The following is an 18,269-nucleotide window of genomic DNA, read 5'->3' as shown; positions in this document are numbered from 1 at the left end:
ACACGGGGTATACTGTACTCACTCCCATTTCCATATCCTTTCCCAACAATGCGCATTTTGAGAGGAAACTAATCAATGAACTTACCAACCAAGAAGCGTCTGTCCAGCCCCCAAATTCTTAGGCTTCTTTGCCTGAGTGTTAGAGAAAGGACCTTATACCACCCTAAAGCCTACCATAGCTGAGAAGCAGGCCGTGATTTATATTTTCCCTCCAGAGAGGATGCTCTCAACTTGGCACCACTTTACCTTTTGTAGAAATGGAAACGTTCTGTGAGGAGTAGAAACTGCTTCTCTCCTTGAAGGAAGAACTGTCTGGCCCTGGAGATACCAGACTTCTTAGTGTACTCGCAGATGTGGGTGAAGTTCAGCTCTTCCTTCTTGAAGTAATTTCGAAGACGCACAAAGTCAAAGTAGGAGGGGACATAGATGAGTGTGTGAGACATGACCGCGTCACGATACTGAGGCAAAATCTTGTTCACAAAAAAGCTAAACCTGATATTGAAAGGAAAATGACAAAGTCAATGGTCTAGAGTTGAGTTTACAGTGTCGCGAAGAACCATATGACCCTAGAAAAGTCACAATCTCCCTCAACATCACCAAAGAGGACAATACAACTTAACTCATCTCAAAAACATAATTTAAGGATAAAGTTGATGAACATATTAAAAAAGGGATGTTACCATCATTCACTGTAAAAATAGATGTAATGCCATTATACCCCAGAAAATTATTCTAGAAGTATATAGTCACACCAGTCTGTCAGTCAGTCAACAAATAGTTACTGGACACCCACCATACACTAAGCACCATTCCGCTAACAGGGAGACTCCTAACTAAGCACAATAGAGAGAAAGGCAAAAATATATACAGAATTAGCGAAACAGTCCCGGCCTCTGAAAGGCTTATAATTAAGTTGCTGACACAGGACACTTTGTAGCATTGAACAATGTCACACAATCTAAAAATGCCACAGGCTACAGGGAAGGAGCCTTGATTTATAGTTCTGACCCTGCCGCTACCTAGCCAGGCCAAGTCACCATTTCTGTCAGATGGTGTGACTGGTTCAATTATCTCATCTAATTTGGTAAATGATCATTAATAAAATTAATATGGAATCCAATTCTAAATTTGTCTGCCAAAGTCAAATGCCTCTCCTTGGCCCTCTGATACCTAATGGGGCTGGGGAGGGATGGGTTACCTGACGTCAATCGCTGAAGCTAGGTTTTCTGCTTCCATTCTCTGGAAGACATGTGGGAGCTGCACCAGGACATGGCTGATGGAACCTGTCATGGGGACATTTCTCACAGCCACCTGCCAGGAGCCAATGAGAGCATGAGGTGAGCCATCCCTCAACAATGCTTCATGGAGAGTCCAGAGGAAATGAGGAGAGAACACACCTGGCCTTGCAAATTGATGCAGTGCTTGTTGAACAGTGAGTTGATCTGGGCATCCTGCACAGCCCCAAACAGCAATGTCTGGCGATAGTACTTGGACCAATTATTGAGGCTCCACATCCGCACTCGGGAAAAGTCCACCCCATGTGAGTCCAAGGGCAGTAGGTTCATGTGATTCATCAAGTGCTTTGAGCAGAAATAACACTACCGTTAATATATATTTAGTACTTACGGGCCAAGCGCAGCTTAACATTTTACAAGTCTATCATCTCATTTAACTCCATGGACCGTGTCCTATCATCTCCCAAATTACAAGAAAACTGGGCCCCAGACAGGTGAGGAACCCAGCAGGCAAGGAACCTCTACCCGTAGTCAGCTGACTACCTCCAACAAGAACAGCCCCAACAAATACTGGCTGCCTACTGGACCTTAAAAAAAAAAAAGGATTAAAACAGTACCTACAGGAATATTCCTTTAATAGAAACTTCTGAAGTGCCGCCATCATCTCTGTACAGGTCCCTCAGCCCCAAACTTGGACACAAAGGGAAACCATATGGAAAAGAGAGCTACTGTCCTTCAATGAGCTGGTTCTCAAAATACCAGGAGTACTCTCAGAACCATTAAACCTGCGTTTTTCTCAAATTAAGCAATAATGACTCTACTATCAACATGCTTTTTCCATTTTAGTTATATTTTCACCCTGTAAAAAAATACTAAATGGTAATGAGTTCTAGAAGTGTATTACCTACTTTATAAATAGATATTCCCCTTTATTTGCCCCAAACTAGCAAGGTTTAAGTCCTGGGTGGTAGAGGAGGTGAGTTTTCATAAACCTTTCAAAAGAAACCCTGTAGTTCTATAGTAAGGACTGTTCCAAAACACAGGTTTTCAGTCCTAATACTGTCAGCACTGCAGAGTATGTGGATAGGAAGAAAACACTACAGCTGAACTGCAACAGGGTGATAAAGACTCCTCTGTTTCTCTGGAAAACAAGGGCACACATTAAGAAATCTTAACCACTGTTTGCCCCTCTCCACTGACAACCGAAGAAAGGAGCTGGGCATAAAGTGTATGAGGAATTAAAACAGGTAAAGACATTTCTAGCCAGGGGAATTTTAAACTAAGTAACCAAACAACCAACTACACTAACATGGACTAACAGCACAAAGAGACCTTTGAGGGAAGAAATCATTTCTAGAGATCTGAAAATACTGACTAGATTTTCATCTCTCTGTATAGTTTAATTATTGACCAATCTGTGAGCAGAAGGTACCAAAGGCTTTTTTCAAACTGTTTCCAAAAAGAATTTTAATCCAGACTTAAATAAGCCCCTATAACTTAAAGCACTACGCTTCTTGTCACCCTAAATGTAAATCTTGTCCCTCTAAATGGGAATGGCCAGCATTACCAGGACATGCTCCCAGTTCTGCATCAGGTAAATGTCAGCTTGATCAATGATGAGAAGCTCAATAGAAGATAAAAAGTCAAAATCTCTCTTCTTCTCTCCTTCTGCACCAATAATAGTCCTCAAACCCAGAGGGGAGGCAATAAGAATGTCTGAGGAATAAAAGGGGGCATAGAGCCGGATGCTTCTCTGAAGTATTGCAACTCCTGCACAAAACAGCCAAGCACATAGAGGTTCATTAGTCACTACCAAACCATGACCTCCCACTCTCTCAAAGCATTCCCCTTCTCTTCTGTATCTTCCGCATCTCTCTCTTTCTCTGTAGCCTCCCCAGACTGACCCCACCCAGCTCCTTTCCCTTTCCACTCCTCCCAGATCCCCTTCCAGAATCTGACTATGTGCTACCAACTACAGATGTGCTGAGACATTTCTGTTACAAATGTGCATGTGCCTTTTTTATATGGTCTCAGAGACTCTCTCCGCCCTGTCAGCCATGGCAAACCTCTCTCCTCTGGCAGCCAAGATACTGCAAATGCACACCAGTTCTCTTTAGGAGGTTTAGTCGGTGACCTGAGAGAACTAATTACAGCTGTGTAAGCCTTACACCTGGGGTCCTGATAAGGAAGAATTACCTATCCTGAAGTGGTCATCGATGTTGCCGACAAACACAGCTTCGTAATCCTCAGGCCTCTTCAGGTTGGGGGGTCTCTCCTCAGGATCTGATCCATACTCTCCCTTAAACCTCTTTTTGTTGCTCACAATTATTTTTTTCTTGCTGTCACCCTCTAGGAGGCTGATGAAGAGCTGTACCACCCGTAAGGCAGCTTCCCGGAAAGGTACCACTACCAGCACCTGTGGAGGGAGCAACACACAGCTTTGGTGGAGGCAAGGGAAGGAGCCACCACGATGTGAACCTACTTGAGGAGGGGAGTGAAGAAGCCCTGTGTGCAACAATGGTCTATCTTTCTTGACGTGTAAGCTGCCTGTGGCCAGGGCTACATCTACGTCACAGGGACAGGGCCTGGCTCAGCACTGGAAGCTGAGCACCTCTCATGCACATACCATGTCTTGTGGGCTTCAGTTCCACGTCTCCATGAGAGGCATGTCTCAAGCAGAACTTGGGAACTACTTTTTAGGACAAGCCAGTGTTTTTAACAGATGTGTCCACTAGCAAAAACTCAAAGACATGAACACATAAGCTCCTTGAGGAATGTTACTTCTTTCTGTCTCCCACAGAACTTAACACAGTAATTTACCCATAAGACCCACTGAAGAAATATATGCTGAATAAAGAGGTGAATAAATAAATCAATTAGAACAGGTAGAGAAGAAATAAAGCTGGTAAATAAGGAAAGTGACAAATCCACCACTGCTTTTCTAATATGTTCCTAGTTTATTTTTCAGAAATGATAAAGCATTTCTGAAATAAGACCGTAATTTAATTGGAAAAACAGGACTCAGTCTTCTAAGCATTTCCAAAAATACTTAAAGTTACCACTGTAGGGAACAAAAACAGGAAATGCTTGCTAAATGGTTGATTTCTAAACACTCTTTTGTAAACAATACAATTAATGGAAACAAGTTCAGTAAAATCACGCAATTTGACAAATTATAAATATGCTTCATGGTTACTTTGCCTCCTATTCTTCTTCGCAATTCTAAATGAAAACAGATAACTTTATAATCCTGCTGTTCAATGCCCTGAGGTGGCTGCCCAGAAAAGCAACCAGCACAGCCAAAGTAAAGTAATGCTTAAGCTTGGGACACAAAAGGATGGGCCAGAATTCAAGACAGCCAAGTTACTGTCATAGCTGTGACACCTCCCTCTCACAAATTTGCAGTTAGATACATCGTCAGAACCAATCCATGGACCTGATACCACCTGGCCCATCTAATGCACCCACTCATAAGCTCATTCATTTTTCTAGTCATTCATTAAAACACCTGAGTATCTGCTACATACCAGGCACCTACAGGCAGTATCTTGCAGCCTCCTCCTTGAGGGTAAGGCTTTCCTGCTGCCACTCACCTTGGGTCTTGTAAGCCCCTGGTCCCTGAAGTCATCATCATCGCCCACCCCAAGTTTCTGGCTTCGGCGTCTGCTATTGTTGCCAAGTACCCGGGCATTGGCTTTGAGGACATGATTTATGGCATGTAGGCAATACACGTGACGGATCTCTTCACCATTCTTCAAGGCAGTCCTTTCGGAGTAGAAGAGGTCCTGGTAAGAATTCATAATTAAGAAGAGTTCCTTCTGGAGCGGAGTGAAGGGGCTACTTGATTTTTTGGGGCCAGATAAGAACTGGATGTTAGTCTTGGTCCAGGTGGATTCCAGAGGCTTCTGGAGATGAAGCGATTTTACGTCAATGTCCTTTGGTGGCTTAAATGTTTCCAACTTCTGAAACTTGGATGAGAAAACAAGCTGGCCCAGGGTGGGCCACTAGGGGAGAAAGAGATCAAGACCTAAGTTAGAAATGAATACTAATACTTTACATTCACATAATACTTTATAATTTACCAAGATTTGCATGATACACAGATCATCTTACTTAATCCTCACAATAATCCTGCAAGGTAGATACTGCAATGCTTATGCTACAGCTTAGGAAACTGAGGTTCGGAGAGGTTATACGATCCAAGGTTTACACAAGAGGGAAGAGAGATGCGGGCTAGAGCCCACGGTTTCTGACTTCAAAGATGAGCTCTTTACTTGTATCAGGTGGACACTTGAGACTGTGTTGGCATCTCCTGTCTAGAGGGGAGATGGGAGGGTAGAGAGGGTTAGAAACTGACAAAATGGTCACGAAAGGAGAGACTGGAAGGAGAGAGCGGGCTGACAGGGGGAGAGTAAATGGGAGTATGTAGTAGGATGTATATAAGTTTATATGTGAGAGACTGACTTGATTTGTAAACTTTCACTTAAAGCACAAGAAAAATTACTTAAAAAAAAAAAAAAAAGATGAGCTCTTTCCATTTTATCAGTATTTCCCAAACTTTTATGGAATGTGTTCTGGGAAGAGTCAAATTCATTCTAGGAAAAAAGGAGCTTTATGGTTAAACAACTTTGCTAGGCACCCCAAGACCTAACCTCTCTCAGGGTAATTCACAGTGTACATCAGCATACTAGGCTTTCTGACAAGTCCTATGACAGAACTGTTTCATTCTGCTTAACCTAGAGTTTTCCAAATTTATTTGGGCATGGGAACAATTTTCTTTTTTTTTTGAGACACAACTATTAGAACCCTAAGGAATACTACTTTGTGGAATACTAGTTTGGGAATTTTTGTATTGTAGCAAAGCTGCTGATCTAAAAAAAAGGATGACCTCACCAACAAAAAGGAAAGCACTACTGAAACACACAAGTTGGATGAATCTCCAGGGAATTATGCTGAGTGAAAAAAGCCAATTTCAAAAGGTTACTTACTGTATGATTCCATTCATATTACATTTTTGAAATGACAAAATTATAGAAATGGAGGCCAGATAGTGGTTGCCAGGGGTGAGGAACAGGAGGGTGGGAGGGGAGGAAGAGAAGTGGGCAGAGCTATAAAAGGGCAACAGGATGGTTATCTTAGGGTGCTGGGAGTGTTCTGTATCTTGACTGTGGTGGCAGATCCAGGACATCTATACATGTGACAGAACTGTACAGAACTGAATACACACACACAGATACATACAGTTAAAGAGAAGTAAAACTGGGGAAACCTGAGTAAGACAGACTGTACCACTGACAACTTCTAGCTGGACACTACAAAAATGTTTGGTGAGATGCTACTACTGAGGAAAACTAGATGAAGGGTACAAGGGGTGTCTCTGTTATTTCTTACAATTGCATGTGAATCTAAGTATTATCTCAAGAAAAACTGTAATTAAAAAGGAGGACGACCAGCTCTCACGAACAGTATCATTGGTAGGAAAAAACAAGGCAGCAAAAACTGTCCCATATCTGAATAATTTAATTGTGAGACTATCTCAGATATTTTAAACAAATGAACAACAGTGGTAGCTACAGTTTTCCTGAGCACTTACTACGTATCTGTCAGTAACCTAAATTATTTTGAGGTAGGTATTATTGCCCCCTTTAATAGATAAGGACAGTGAAGATCTGAGAGGTCGATTAACTTGTCCTAGGTCATGTGAAGGCCCGCTGCAGATATCAGTCTAAACCTTGGTGTGCTGTCTCCAACGCCACTTGCACCCACCCCCCTACGTTACCAGGCTCCCACACTCCAGCTTCACAGGGCCGTTTCTAGCTACACCTGTGCCCCACTAGGCCCTCCCAGCCCTCCTATGTCCCGCCCCGCTATCAAGCCACCTACCACCCATGGATGTCACATATTTGGGAGACCACTAAAATCTAAGACCACTGTTTTACTTAGAGCTCTTCTCCACTTGTGACTGGGATGACAATGCAGTACTTACTTTTAGTTGGTGGGTAGTTTTGGGATTTGTGGCAACAGCCTGAACTTCTTTTTCTCTCAGTTCTCTGTTCACATGTTGTAGAAAGGGATCTAAAGCAGAATAAAGAGTGTCAGCACAGAGAACAAATGGTAGGAGATATTTGCTCTTCCTTAGTAAATGACCTGCTCTTCTTCATGATGCTGACTCATCCTTTTTCCTATTTACTTTCGCCCTCTCTAGCCTAGTCCAGGAAGGGCCCCTGGTGGCGCAGTGGTTAAGTGCTCACTGCAAACTGAAAGGTCAGTGTTTTGAACCCACCAGCCACTCCGCAAGAGAAAGATGTGGCAGTCTGCTTCCGTAAAGATTATAGCCAAGAAAACCCTATGGGGCAACCTTTGAGTTGGAATCAACTAGATGGCAATGGGTTTGGTTTTGGGGTTTTATCCCAGAACACAGCATAAAATCTTCTCACAAGTTCATCTTCCTAAAGCATTTCTCTAATCACATTACTTCCCAACTCAAAAATCTTTGAAGAAAATCTAAACTGCTCAGCCTGAACTTCAGGGCACTACAGGATACCCTTCTAAACTGTTTTTCAGTGTAATTCCTGAACTACAACCAAAAAACAAACCCAGGTGAAGAATGGCACTGGGATCAACGAAGGCAGGGAGGACACAGAACAAGACCAATCTGGCTTGTCCACTTGGGCACAGGCTGAGAAACTGGACCTGAGGGAGCAGAGGCCTGCCAAAGCCTGCCATAAGCAGGCCTTGTCCAAGTGACTGTCTTTTGGACATAGGCACAGCCACGAGGCTGCGGGAGACAGGAAAGACAGGGTGGAGCTTTTTGGCTTTTGGGGTTCTCCCTGGTAATAAGAACCAATCAGCTTAACTACTCCTGGGTCACACAAAAAACGAAGGGAGAGAGAAAAATGGGAAGTATCCACCTAACTACTCCCTCCCTACCCCAATCACGGAGACGTGAGCCCTGGGGAGCGGGCCTGCCTCACTGCCACTCTTCAGCTGTTTGTCCTCCTAGAAACACCTCACGACAGACCTTCCAGAAGTCTCTTCCCCCGCCAGCTCTAGACAGAGCTGCTGAAATATCAGCTGTTACTGCTGCTCATTTGAATACCAGGAGATTTAACTTGTTTTAGATTTAATTGGACTAAGCACCTGGTGAATTCGGACAACACATGCTGGGCTCTGACCTTGTAACACTTTCAGAGAACAGTTGCCTCCACTTTCCTCTTTGAGAAAATTGGTTTCCAGGCTGAACAGTGATTCATGTTTTGCATCTGTGAACTCCTCAGGGGATCCTTCTTGTGACTTGACAGGTGGCCCTTCCCCATCTTTTTCTTGAGAGTCAGTATATAAGGCCATATCTGCAATTTTGAGAAACATTTGTAAAACTGTTCACTCATAAACGTAATTATATTTCTGTTGACAAAATCAAATTCCTTAGCCTACGGCAACACTGATATTCACTGGGTAGATGGAAGTTTTTGCTATTACTGTTTAATTTTTAAGAAAATTCAGGTGCAGACAAAAAGATTTCAAAATTAAGCCTGATCCTTTGACCTAGTTCCAATTCTAGCACCTTACTCTAGGATAACATCTAGACAGAGCACACCAAGATGCACACGTAATGATGTTCAGCACAGCACTGATTATGACGAGAAACAGCTGAGGAAAACAAAATGTTTACCAATGGGCTACTGTTATGGACTGAACTGTGCCCCACAAAAAAAATGTGTCAACTTGGCTAGTCCATGATTACCAGTATTGTGTTAACCGTCCACCATTTTGTCATCTGATATGATTTTCCTATGTGTTATAAACCCTACCTCTATGATGTTAACGAGGCGGGATTGGTGGCAGTTGTGTTAATGAGGCAGGACTCAATCTACAAGATTAGGTTGTGTCTTAAGTCAATTTCTTTCAAGATATAAAAGAAAGAAACGAGTAGAGAGGCATGGGTACCTCATACCATCAAGAAAGTAGTGCCAGGAAAAGAACACGTCCTTTGGACCCAGAGTCCCTATGCAGAGAAGCGCCTAATCCAGGAGAAGATTGATGACAAGGACCTTCCACCAGAGCTGACAGAAAAAGAAAGCCCTCCCCTGGAGCTGATGCCCTGAATTTCAACTTTTACCCTACTAGACTGTGAGTATAAATTTGTTTCTTGAAGCCATTCACTTGTGGTATTTCTGTTACAGCAGCACTAGATAACTAAGAATTCGGTACTGAGAGAGTGGGGTGCTGCTCTAACAGATACCTAAATGTGGAAGTGGTTTTGAAACTGTGAATGAGGCTGGAAGAGTAAAAAGCCTAGATAGCCTTGAAGAGACTGCTGGTGGAATTATGGACATCAAAGACAGTTCTGGTGAAGACTCCAAGGGAAAGGAGGAGAGCTTAGACTGGAGATGGTGCAGATGGCGAGAAGCAGCAGCAGAACCAGGGGGCCAACAAGACAGACAGCGCTGGAGCCAACCCATACAGCAAGACAGCTGAGTGCCTTCATGTAGGGGGTTTCCTAGAGGAACGGGGTGCCTCCAAGCACTCATTGGTAAAGCGAGGCTTGCTGACCCAGGACCCATGGAGCAAGAGAGCTAAGTGCCTTCCAGCTGAAGTTTACTGGCAGAGTCGGGTGCCTCCAGGCACTTATCCGTGGAGCTAAAGAGCACTGGAACACTTGCCCCAGCAGGGCAGACACAAACTGTGAGGCCTAAGAGGCCAAGAAGTCGAAGAACCAGGAAACAGATGCTGAAGAGACAAGGAACACAGGAAGCAGAGCTGCCTCAGTCTCAAAGAGTAGGGCTACGACCTCTGGGGCCTCAAAGGGTGGAGTCACCACTCAGAGGGACTAGGAGAATGGGGTCATCCAAATTTGAGGGGGCAGGGTTGCCCAGCAGGCCTAGAAGGCAGAGCTGAAGCTAGGGCTGAGGGGCCTCCACTCAGAATCTGGAGAGTGTGGACAACATCTGGAGTCTGGAGGACAGGGCAATTGTCTAAATGGTCTCAGAGAACAGAGGATTATTTTCAAGCCTTGAGAGCTAATGTAATGTGTTCTGCTGACCTTCTTGGTGCCTGTTATCCCTTCTTTTCCTCCAATTTCTCCTATTTGTAATGAAAATGTCTCTCTTGTACCTGTTCTGCCATTGTAATCTGGAAGCAAATAACTGGTATTCTAGATTTCACTGATGAAGAAGAATTTTTAGATTTTGGACTTAGAGTTGATTTAAGAGTTTTGCTATGATGTGATGGGGTGACTGTGTTTTACATGTGCCAAGGCCATGAATTTGGGGGGGGAGGGTCAAAGAATGGAATGTCATGAATTGAATTGTGCCCCCTCCCCTGCATAAGAATGTGTGTTAACTCGGCCAGTCCATGATTACCAGTATTGTGTGACTGTCCGCCATTTTGTTAGCTGATGTGATTTTCCCATGTGTTATAAATCCTACCTCTATGATGTTAATGAAGTGGAAAAGGCAGCACTTACGTTAATAAGGCAAGACTCAAATTTATAAGACTACGTTGTGTCTTAAGTCAATCTCTTTTGAGATGTAACGGAAATGAGCAGAGAGGCATGGGGACCTCATAGGATCAAGAAAGTAGTGCCAGGAGAAGAGTGCGTCATCTGGACCCTGGAACCTTGTACTGAGACGCTCCTAGTACAGAGGAAGATTGATGACAAAGACCTTCCTCCACAGCCAGCAGAGAGAAAGCCTTCCCCTGGAGCCGACACCTTGAATTTGGACTTCTAGCCTACTAGACTATAAGAGAATAAACATGTTTGTTGAAGCCATCCTCTTGTGGTGTTTCTGTTATAGCAGCACTAGCTAACTAAGACAGGTGTTAATGAAATAAATTACTACATGTCATTTACAATAGAATCCTACATACTTCAAAAGCTAATTTGAATCCACAGTAACAGGCATGGAAAAAAGATCCATGGTACATTATTAAAGAAAAAAAGCAAGTTACAGAAATGTACAGAGACTACTACACACATACACACACATGTATGTACATACTTAAACTCACAAATACATCAGGAAAAAAGTCTAAAAGATTATATAGCACGTTAAAGGTGTTCATCCCTGGGTAGTGGGGATATAGGTTAACAATAGTACCATCTTAAATTTTTACAGTAAATATACATTATTTTAATTAAAAGAAAACTATTCTTTTTTTTTATAATTCCAAAAAAGCAAAGAAAAATAGAAAACAAAGAACAACAACAAAAAACAAAATCTCTCTGAGGAATGAATTTTTATCCCAGTAAAACAGATCAGTTAAAATATTAAGAGAGGTTCAAGACACCATGAGTATAGGAAAACAAACATCAAAAACTACAAAGCTCTAAGGAAAATAAGCATTATGATAGTGAGATGTAAAAAGTCACCTACACACGTTCAGACAATGGAATACGACTCCAGCAATGAAAAGGAATGAACTACTAATACACGCGACAACACGGATGGTTCACAGAAACACGATCAGCAAGAAAAGACAGATGCAAAAGGGTACATACTATATGATTCCACTTATGTGAAATTCTGAGACAGGCAAAACTATAAAAATCTATAGCAACAGTAAGACCAGTGATCGCCTGATGCCAGAGCAGGAAACTGACTGCAAAGGGAAAAGAAGGAGCTTTTCAGAAGTCATGGAAATGTTCTATATCTTGATTTTAGTGGCATTAACATAGATGTAAGGAGCCCTGGTGGTGCCATGGTTAAGCGCTCAGCTGCTAACTGAAAGGTTGGCAGTTTAAACCTACCAGCCGTTCTGCAGGAGAAAAAACCTGGCGACCCGCTCCCATAAAGATTACAGCATAGGAAACCCTATGGGGCATTCTACTCTATCCTATAGGGTCACTATGAGTCAGAATCGACTCGACAGCACACGACAACATGGATGTATACATTTGTCAAAACTCTTAAAACGGGTTTTCTTTATATTCTTTCAGCTTTAAATCCTTGAGCCTTCCCTAATTTACCCTGGTAGCATGTGACCGCTGTATCTCTTCAATACCTCACATGTAGCTGTTACAGGCAAATCAGCTGCTTGAAAATTTTTCCATATTTTATATACAAAACAGTACCCTCATCAATAAATGGAGAATGTCACAAACACAGAACAGTGTTCCCCTTGCTCTATATCAGAGGGACTTTAGGATCATTGAAGTCACTGAAATCGTAAGCAAAAACGTTTGGCATTTTTCTAAATCAAAGTGTTTCCCACAGATTCTCAAAGACATCAATGAATCCAACAAAGTTAGGAATCTTGGCTATATATTCACGTGCTCTCACCCAACTCATACAGTACCAAGCACAGGACCCAGGGGAGCATTCTGTCTGTGGTCCCAGCAAAGACGTGAGCCCACACCAAAGACACCTACTTTCCTGCATTTCAGCGGACTCCGCTGCCATCTCTTCTTCCACACTGACATCACCATCACCATCTTCACCACTCATTTCTGGCTCTTCATCTATAATTTCATCCTCTTCCTCCTCATCCTCCTCCTCTTCCTCAGAAACATCCTTTAATGTAGTGAGTAGTTTATGGTACCCAGAAAGTTGTTCTGGTTCACTCTCTGCTTCGCTTTCAGAATCTAAAGTATCTGAACTTTCTGACTAAAAAGAAAATGGAAATTTTAAAAACAAAAACTATATTGTTCCCATTGTTACCTTATGTCTATCACCAGGCCAATTGTGTAAAGGTTCAGACTTTTTAAACTAAAAATTAGTTTTTCTGCAAATACCATGCAATCCTATCTATCCAACCAAGCCTTGCATGAAATTTATTTAAAATAGCTCATCTAGCTATGATCCTAGAAGCTCTTCGTCTTTTCTTAATGGTTAATGCCCCATGTGGGAAGAACAACAACTTTTTAAGACAGAACTTTAGATTATAATGACATTTAACCTATGTCCCAGACACAGGACAAAATTCACATTTAAAGAGGCAACAAGAGAAATTACAATACAATGAAAGAATGTAGTTTCTTTGAGCGTGCTATAATAAGACAGAACCTGTGTTCATTTTGCACTCTATCTGTGGCTCCTTTTATGTCAAGCAAACAAGAACTTGCCCTTAGTACTGGGACAGTTTCAAACCCTGGCCTCTGTATTAGTTATCACAATGGCATTTTTATTGGCACCTGCATTAAAAACTAAGCAATATTACTAAGATAACAGCTTACATCTAAAATTGAAAAGAGTGACAGCATGGTCAAGCTTTATCATCAAAAATACTCTTAAAAGTAACAACCCAGAACCCACTGTTACATAGATGGTATAAAGTATTACCAGTTGACAGATCTGTGGTTTTGCTTCCTTTCTTGAAACCCTGGAAAAAAACAAATAATGGTAAACTCTAATAACTGCCATGTGGCTATCAGGAAAAAGTCTAATGACAACTTTAAGTGAAAAAGGCAGAACATACCATTATAAATAAAATATAATTATAGTCACGTAAAAACTACATATGCACTTGGACAGGGACTGTAGGAATATGACTGATGGATAACTGACAAATGTAACGTTTAAGGGGGTCAGACACACACTAGAATCACATTAACTTGCTCTCATCTAAAAGAATGATAAAACTTAACAAATAAAGACTTTGGGTTCCCCTTTTTTCCAGTAGGAAATCCTGGTGGCGAAGTGGTTAAGCGCTACAGCTACTGTTCGAATCCACCAGGCGCTCCTTGGGAAACTCTATGGGGCAGTTCTACTCTGTCCAGTCGGAATCGACTCGACGTCAACGGGTGTTTTCCAGTCAACCTCTTAATGAGAATGTCCCACCATCAAAATGGTGGGATGCGCACATCCTAACCGCAGAGTCCGGACAATTAGAGAGGAACCCACAACTACCAAATGCACAGCCTGCACCAGATACATCCGTTTTCTTATTGTAATTGGACAGATCAAAATGATGTCGAAGATCCCAACAAATTCTTCGAATAACAAAAACAACCTTAAAAGATCTCTCACCATACAAAACTCAGTTGACACAACAGCGCCTGTCATCTAGCATGAAGTTACCAGTTCAACAATAGGTAGTGACACTCGTGAAGAGCCCCATCTCCCGGCGGGGTGCCGCCAGAATCCTCCTCAGCCGAGCACCCGCCGGGAAGCGTGAGAAGAGGCGGGAGCAGACGTCACCATCACTTGGGAAACCCGCGAACCAAAAACCGAAATACTCCAGGCCGACGCCGGCAGTTCTGGCCTCAGCCCCGCCCCTCCATACCTGTCATAGAAGGGATGCTCCTCGCCGAAATCCCGAAGATGCTTCTTCTGCTTTTTAGTTAGGGTGCTGAGCAGCTGGCTCTGGCTCCGGCTCCCGCGTTTCCCCATGCTAAAGATTCGCCCACCTCGAGAAGTTCAGCTCCTCACCAGGAAGTTGTTCCGGCAGCTGATCCATGTGGGTTCGTCGACGGTGCTTTACGGCGGAAGCAGCGTGCCGTAAAGCAGCTCCGCTTTACGTCAGGCGTTAGAACTTCCTGGTCCGGATTATGCCCCCTGCCGAGGCTTCTGGGAAGGACCTGCGCACGCGCACATTTTCTTCTGAGCGCCGGAATTTTGGCTGTCAGTGTTTCCGGCTTCCCGGGGATGCTGGCTGAGTGGCGGATGCTTCGTGCTTCTGTATTGATTGCAGGAATCGGTATGCGTAATGTGTGGTAACGGATATAATTGAGTGCGGTGACTTTCTATGATACAATAATAAAAAGTGAAAAAAAAAAAAGGTATTTAAATGTGCCTGGTACATCTCACTTCATCCTCTCAGCGGTACACAAACAGGCGCTGTTATAAGCCTTATATTGCAGGCGAGGAAACCAAAACCAAGCGCAATGCAGTCGAGTCGATTCCGACTCATAGCGACCCTACAGGACAGAATAGAACTGCCCCATAGAGTTTCCAAGAAGCGCCTGGCGGATTCAAACTGCCAGCCCTTTGGTTAACAGCTGTAGCACTTCACCACCACACCACCAGGGTTTCCAGGTGAGGAAACATGTTTACAAAAGGCTACGTGCGAGCAAGGGAGGAATTGAAAGCCCAGGTGCCACCACAGGCTTTTACCCACTAGGCTGTGCTACCCTCCGGTGCTCCCTGTGTGGCGTAAACAGTTAATCGCTGAGCTAAAATGTTGGCGGATAGAACCTACCCAGAGGCGCCTGGGAAGACAGCCCGGTCGTCTGTAGAGCACAGTTCTGCTCTGACACACAGGTTCCCCATGAGTCAGAAGTGATTCAGCGGCAACTGACAACAACACAAGGCTGAGATTTCTGACCCCATCCCACCCTTGCATTCTCCGAAAGTACTGGAAGAGATCCTGGAAACAAATCTGGCCCCACGTTCCACATTTTACAAGAGCAGAAACACATTCAGAGAAGTAAAGTGACTCCTAAAATCACTCTGAGAGTCGATGTTAGAGAAGATAGTAGAACTCCAGTGTCTCAAAACTGAACTCAGGCAAAGGAGATGAGGAAACCTTTTAGGGTGAGGGAACTATACTATATCTCAATCCTGGTGGTATTTATTACACGTTGTAACCAAAATTCATCAAAGTGTACACTTAAAATTGATGAATTTTATGTACATAAATAACCTAAATAAACAAAAACGAGTAAAAAGCAAAATTACAAAACTGCACTTGGTACCCAGGATGTGCAGACTGGTGCAGGCTTGTTGAGACCACACGATAAACATAATGAGAAACTTTTTTCCTAGTAATAACTTCTAATGTCATGTTCTATTAAAAAACAAAGTGCTAAATCATAGACCAGGAGTCCTTAGATGGTGCAAATGGTTAAGTACTGGACTCCTAGCCCAAAGGTTGGTGGTTTAAACTCACCCCAAGGCACCTAGGAAGACAGGCCTGGTGATCTGCTTCTGAAAGGTCACAGCCTTGAAAATCCTATGGAACAATTCTACTTTGCACACGTGGGGTCACCGTGAAGCGGAATGGAATTGATGGCAACTAACAACAACAAATCATAGGCCACAAAATTGATCCAAATATTTAAGGTAAAACAGTAGGCTCTGCTGTTGGGGTGCTTCTGTGGAAAAATTTCAGCTTTGCCCAATACCGTGGTACACCTGTGGGAAGCTATAATGAAATGATTAGCATCCTATGCTTGTTGGTTCTAGTGGCCGTTACTTCTAATTAGACAATAGGCAGCTAGGCTCTGGAAAAGAACACATCAAGAAAATATGCAAACAGGGCAGGTGGTGCCAGCACCTGGCCCAGCCAAAAAAAAGGCCCATAAATAAACATATCTGTCTTCTGTCTAATTTTGAAATAAAAGATAGTCACTTATGTCAACAAAAGGTTATTTGCACAATGTCATCATTTATATTAAGGCGCTAACCACAGTATAACTGACCATAACAATGAAGAGCCATGCTTTTTCCCTCTTCCCACCCTATCCCAAGGGCCTCAGGTTCCCTCCCCAGAGGCAACCAATTTCTTGATGTTCTTCCAGAGATTTTCTATAAAAAGCTATGATCTTGAGTACTCGAAGTGACTCCTTCCTCTCTCTCAGTTTCCACATCCTTTTAGTTTGTGTGCAGGTCTAGGCAAATATTCACCCTATCACCCAAGCAGTCTCCTCATGGGCCCATGGAGGTGTGGAAGAGAAAATGCTCTACTCCTGAAAATATTTCTGTTGGCTTCTCATTAAATAAAAGGGGAGCCTTTATGAAATCTTACCCCAAGAAACCAGAATTTAAACACTTTTTTCATGCCTAAAGTGAAAATTCTTTTAGTAAAACCTACACAAAGAAGATGTACGCACCAATGAGAAAAGACCCCAGTCAAACTGAAATGAAGGCGAATTTTCTTCTTCCCTTTCTTCTTCCCATCTTTAGCCCTCCTTTTCCCTCTCCAAAGTCTTCTCCTACCTCAGGCACTTGGTATTTTCAGGAGTAAAAGCAGTTCAGGAAATAATATGGTATAATGAACTCCCATGTACCCATTACTCAGCTTCAAAAGTTATCAACTCATAGCCATTTTGTTTCAAATATATGCCCACCCACTACCCTTGCCCCCACGCTGCATTATTTTGAAGCAAATCATAGACATTATTTCTATAAATGGTGTATATTTGTAAAAGATAAAGGTTCTTTTTTTAACATATCCACAATATTATTTCTCTTAAAAATATAATAATAGCTTATATCCTGTCAGTGTTCAAATTTCTGATTGTTTAATAAATGTTATTTATTTATTTTTTAACTCTTTGTTGTTTTAACGTGTTCCTCTGTTCTCTGTGTTTCCCATGAATTGGTAGTCGGGTTTACAAGTTTGGTCAGATTGGCAAGACAGTGTTATAGGTGATATTATATATTCTTCCATCAGGAGGCATATAGTGTTCTTTTTTCAATGTTGGCAGTTACTGATGCTCAATATCTGAATCCATTAATTCACTTCATTGTTATTAAGTGCTGTCAAGTCATAGTGACCCCATGTACAACAGAACAAAACACTGTGCAGCCCTCACAATTGTTACACTTGAGCCCATTGTTACAGCCACTGTGTCAATCCATCTCATTGAGGGTCTTCCTCTTTTTCACTGAGCCTCTACTTTACCAGGCATGATGTCCTTCTCCAGGGACTGGTCGCTCCAGATAATATGTCCAAAGTATGTGAGATGAAATCTTGCTATCCTTGCTTCTAAGGAGCATTCTGGCTGTACTTCTTTCAAGACAGATTTGTTCATTCTTCTGGCAGTCCATGGTATATTCAGTATTCTTCGCCGACACCATAATTCAAAGGTATCAATTCTTCTTCCGTCTTCTTTATTCATTGTCCAGCTTTCATGTGCATATGAGGCAATTGAAAATACCATGGCTTGGATCAGGTGCACCTTGGTTCTTAAAGTGACTTCCTTGCCTTTTAAGACTTTAAAGAGATCTTTTGCAGCAGATATGCCCAGTACAATGCATCGTTTGATTTCTTGATTGCTGCTTCCATGGGTATTAATCCAAGTAAAAAGAAATCCTTGACAACTTCAGTATTTTCTCCATTTATCATGATGTTGCTTATTGGTCCAGTTGT

General features: G+C 42.6%; 1 protein-coding gene across 1 annotated transcript in view; it reads right to left on the bottom strand.

The window, feature by feature from the left end:
* UTP25 (UTP25 small subunit processome component) overlaps positions 1-15,427 on the bottom strand; it is a 33,169-nt gene extending 17,742 nt beyond the window's left edge. Inside the window, exons 1-12 of the mRNA XM_049858072.1 lie at positions 15,375-15,427; positions 14,460-14,919; positions 13,517-13,556; positions 12,607-12,841; positions 8,411-8,584; positions 7,222-7,310; positions 4,829-5,239; positions 3,432-3,651; positions 2,803-3,005; positions 1,398-1,580; positions 1,199-1,311; positions 247-492 (exon numbers count right to left, since the gene is read on the bottom strand). Of these exons, the coding sequence (XP_049714029.1) occupies positions 247-492; positions 1,199-1,311; positions 1,398-1,580; positions 2,803-3,005; positions 3,432-3,651; positions 4,829-5,239; positions 7,222-7,310; positions 8,411-8,584; positions 12,607-12,841; positions 13,517-13,556; positions 14,460-14,566 (2,021 nt within the window). The 5' untranslated portion in view covers positions 14,567-14,919; positions 15,375-15,427. The remainder of the gene's footprint in view (positions 1-246; positions 493-1,198; positions 1,312-1,397; positions 1,581-2,802; positions 3,006-3,431; positions 3,652-4,828; positions 5,240-7,221; positions 7,311-8,410; positions 8,585-12,606; positions 12,842-13,516; positions 13,557-14,459; positions 14,920-15,374) is intronic.
* Positions 15,428-18,269: the final 2,842 nt, after the last annotated feature.

This window comes from Elephas maximus, chromosome 18 (assembly GCF_024166365.1).
Source record: "Elephas maximus indicus isolate mEleMax1 chromosome 18, mEleMax1 primary haplotype, whole genome shotgun sequence".
Lineage (NCBI taxonomy): Eukaryota > Metazoa > Chordata > Mammalia > Proboscidea > Elephantidae > Elephas > Elephas maximus.
This window is presented reverse-complemented; position numbering and strand designations above follow the sequence as displayed.